Below are 3,655 nucleotides of genomic sequence, written 5' to 3' on the forward strand. Positions count from 1 at the left end.
TAGTTTAGAATAGGCTATTTAGGCATTTGAACCCAGGATGCAGTGCAGCCTGCCATAGTTTTATAGGCTATGCTGACAAGTGCTGCAGATCAGTCTCTAAGGCTATGCCCTCTTAGCAGACTTTTAACATATCATAGCCTGTGCATGTGTTATGTAACTGAGTTGATGTATGTTTTAAGTAATGGGATAAATATTATTTATGTATGGATTTCTATGCAACGTCACAAAAACATGCGTGCGCAACAATGCTCTCCATGAAAAGAATAAAATGAGTTTTTGTGCTGAAAACTGCACCAATTCGAAATCACGATGGTTAGATTGTTCAATATGTTCAATATCCCTAACGGAATGCATGTCTTCGCCAAAAATGACAAAATACGAGGTTATATTAATAATGCAAATGAACGGCAAACTCTGAAATATAGTCTGAAATGAGATGTTATTATCATTGAGACAACAGGGGTATACAAAAAAATCTGATTGTAGCTTACAGCAGCCGACTATTTAGGTTAAGTTTATAACGTTGTGGACGGCCACCAAGCGTCTTCTGCCCCACGGCTGCGCGCGCATCTAGTTTTGTTGGTAAACGGGAAACCCGTGGGGTTTGGGTGACGTCGCACTCGCAGTCGCTGCCTAGCAACCGGGACAGTTGGAAAACAGAGAAGACATGAAGCTACACGGTTTTGACAGTGGGATGAAAAAGTTACTAAAAAGGCTACAAGCTGTCATAACAGTTCAGTCTACTGTAGTAAAGTTAGGTCGTACAGTCACTGAGGTCGATAGTCACGTATTATTTTCAGTATGAGTCTGTTGAGTCGACATTGCGGAGGTTAGCAGTAGTAGCTGGATGTGGCAGTTGTTTGAGGGAAGACGTTAACGTTAGTCATTTGGTGACTGAAGCGGTAAGTGCTAGTGCTAACTAGATCAGCAAGAGAGTATTAACACATTCCGGTACAAACGTCTTGGGAGCTGTTTACTGTTGATCGGGAAGGACAGAGAAGAGGGAGTGTCTGCCATAGTGAGACTAAGTTAACGTTAACGTTACAACTTGGTGGACGTTGGAAAAGCCTCGAGTGGAAACCGTTAGCCTGGAAGCTCATCGCACGCGCAGCCAACCTTCCCAACTCCACAGCGATTGTCAGGGCAACGGTCGCCTCGCGTCTTCCCTGCCCACCAGTGACCAGTCTCCGCTGCTGGCCCTGCTAAGTGTGTGTTGTGTTTGTGTGTCGCCTAAAAGGTACTGTAGCTTACGGTTTGTTTTACACATGATTAGCGACCTAGTGGAACAGACTATACCTACCAAGTAGACTAGTTAACACGGAGGATTTTTCTTGAAAGACACTCGTTTGAACGGCCATCACGATCGGAAAGTCTGTTTGTCTCCATGGACTGAACTAATACATTGATGGACTTTTGTCACAGCAAAGGGTGTGTGTGTGTCTGTGCGTGCGTGTGTGTATGGATGGGATGGATGAGTGACCAGACCTGATGGGCTAACCCCCCTCCTCTTTCTTTCTCTCTCAGACTCAGCAAGTGTGGTGTGTCAGATGAAGGTTATGTTTGTCTGGCTCTGGCTCTAATGATAAACCCCTCCTGTGTGAAGGAGCTGTACGTGAACAACAATCATTCTGGAGGATCAGCACAGAAGCTGTTATCTGCTACACTGAAGGATCCTCACCGCAAAGTTGAAACACTTCAGTATGTAGTATGTCTAGAGAACTAGAAACATCAAGATGTAGTCTGGATTTATTTATTTATTTATTTTTGTGTTTATTTATTTAAACATACTTACATTTACATACATGAGGATACATAGAATTGCATCCCTATTGTGTAATCTCCACACAGAACAGAACATTTGATTTACAGACTTGAGCAAAAAACTCTTTGTTCAAAAACTTTTGAATAACAAAATACATTTCCTACTGTAGTGTCTCCATACAGAACAACAGTACATTTGATTGGCAGATACCATAATCAATGAAAAGCGGGAAACCAAGGAGTAAATGTGCTTCTAATGTAATTCTAGTGTTGTTTACAAGTAGGCTACAGTATGTGTCCTGTTACTGTTACTGCAGAAGGACTCTGTAGTCCTCACTACAGGCAACAAATGAATCATGAATCAATCAATAATCAGCTAATCTAAATGCAGCATCAACTGTTTACACTGGTACCATTTTCTGTGCATTTCACTACATTTAGTCGATTTGATTCAAAGTAACCTTGCATAGTGATATGTTGAGTTCTGTCATAATTCTGTCAAATGTTGTTGCAGATTTGCTGACTGTAAACTCACAGATAAATCCTGTGAGATTGTTGCTTCAGTTCTACAATCAGCAAACTCCCTACTACAGCTGGACTTGAGTGACAATGACCTGGGGGATTCTGGAGTTCAGCTTCTCTCAAAAGGACTGTCCAGTTTTAACTGCAAAATACACACATTAAGGTGGGTATACATTTTATTATCATCTTAGATTTCCTGATTAGGGAGAAAAACCATGACAATATAACATCAATTGGGCAGAACCAAAAAGTAGCATTGAACATGCTGAACCTTATTGCTTATGCTTAGAGTTTCAAAATCTGTTTCTGGATTGGTCTAGTCCGTGACCCATTATGTTACAATAAAGTAATATGGCACGAGTGAGAGTGGCATCGGTAGCAGATATCACCATGGCTGTTATTTGCAATTAGGCACGAGGCCAGAGGCCAAGTACAGTGTGTTTTACATGGTGCCTGCACATTTATTTAGAGCACTGGAGCAGTTCTGTAGTCTATTGATATGTTCTATCATTTTTAGAACTATTAATAATAATGCCTATTCTTAAAGTCCACTGGCCAACAATGTCATTTAGGTGCTGAATAGATATAGTGCTGATAGGAAGTTTTTTCAGTTACATTTTGACAACTGTAAAAACAAATGTGTCTAAGGAGGAGTGTGTACTAATTCAATAGATATCTCCTCCACACTTCGCATCACAGTCATCATATTTAATTTACTATAGTCTCTCTCTCTCTCTCTCTCTCTCAGGCTCTCTGATTGTCTCATCTCAGAGAAGGGTTGTGGTTTTCTTGCTTCAGCTCTGTCTTCAAACCCCTCCCATTTAAAACTGCTTGATCTCAGCTACAATTATCCTGGAGAATCAGGACTGAAGTTGTTATCTGCTAGACTGGAGGATCCTGTCTGTAAACTGGAGATACTGAAGTATGTTCAGAAAGAACCCCCATTGTTGCACATTTAAACATTCAGCACGTTTTCATGCCAGGAATAAACCGTTTTGAATCAGTCTATTGCCCAAATTCTGTTTATGTCAATATTCCGTTTAACCTGTTTACAAGCAAGTAGAATGTCACATTTTGAGCATATTGCTGATTACATAGCAATCGACATTATTCCAAATAAGTCAGTGACGCAGCCTAATAGGCTCCCAACGTCCTGGCGTAAATGGAATTCCACTGGTGGAATTCCCTCTTTCTCATCAGGCCCTGATCGGTCTCAGGTGTGTTGGGATATCGTGTGTTTGAGGGGTGGGTTTCCAACTCCCCAGCAGATGGAGCCAAAGCTAACCAGGACTGCAGCCATCTCAGGGGAACGTAGCTGCCCTCCAGAATGCAGCCTCTCGTGACATCACATCCCCCCTCGAGACCGACGTCC

General features: G+C 41.8%; 1 protein-coding gene across 2 annotated transcripts; it reads left to right on the forward strand.

Moving 5' to 3' along the window:
• The first annotated feature begins 523 nt into the window (after positions 1-523).
• LOC125290548 (ribonuclease inhibitor-like) lies at positions 524-3,415 on the forward strand. 2 transcript variants are annotated; one of them, XR_007192824.1, is made up of 4 exons: positions 524-1,206; positions 1,525-1,698; positions 2,276-2,446; positions 3,032-3,414. XR_007192824.1 is itself a non-coding variant. In XM_048237218.1 (4 exons), the coding sequence occupies exons 1-4, from the start codon at positions 1,406-1,408 to the stop codon at positions 3,240-3,242; spliced, it is 579 nt and encodes a 192-aa protein (XP_048093175.1). In that variant the 5' UTR covers positions 524-1,405; the 3' UTR covers positions 3,243-3,415. The 2 variants fall into 2 exon arrangements, 1 of the variants encoding a protein (XP_048093175.1); XM_048237218.1 differs by having other exon boundaries at positions 524-1,428; positions 3,032-3,415.
• The last annotated feature ends 240 nt before the right edge of the window (positions 3,416-3,655 follow it).

Source organism: Alosa alosa, unplaced genomic scaffold (assembly GCF_017589495.1).
Source record: "Alosa alosa isolate M-15738 ecotype Scorff River unplaced genomic scaffold, AALO_Geno_1.1 AALO_1.0_unplaced_627, whole genome shotgun sequence".
In the NCBI taxonomy this organism is placed as follows: Eukaryota; Metazoa; Chordata; class Actinopteri; order Clupeiformes; family Clupeidae; genus Alosa; species Alosa alosa.

What these genes read in the sequence shown, in the direction of transcription:
- LOC125290548 (XM_048237218.1), top strand. Translation starts at nt 1,406, where the DNA reads ATGGACTTTTGTCACAGCAAAGG. An exon ending in CGCAAAGTTGAAACACTTCA is followed by an intron (nt 1,699 to 2,275) that starts GTATGTAGTATG and finishes ATGTTGTTGCAG; the next exon opens with ATTTGCTGACTGTAAACTCA. An exon ending in TGCAAAATACACACATTAAG is followed by an intron (nt 2,447 to 3,031) that starts GTGGGTATACAT and finishes TCTCTCTCTCAG; the next exon opens with GCTCTCTGATTGTCTCATCT.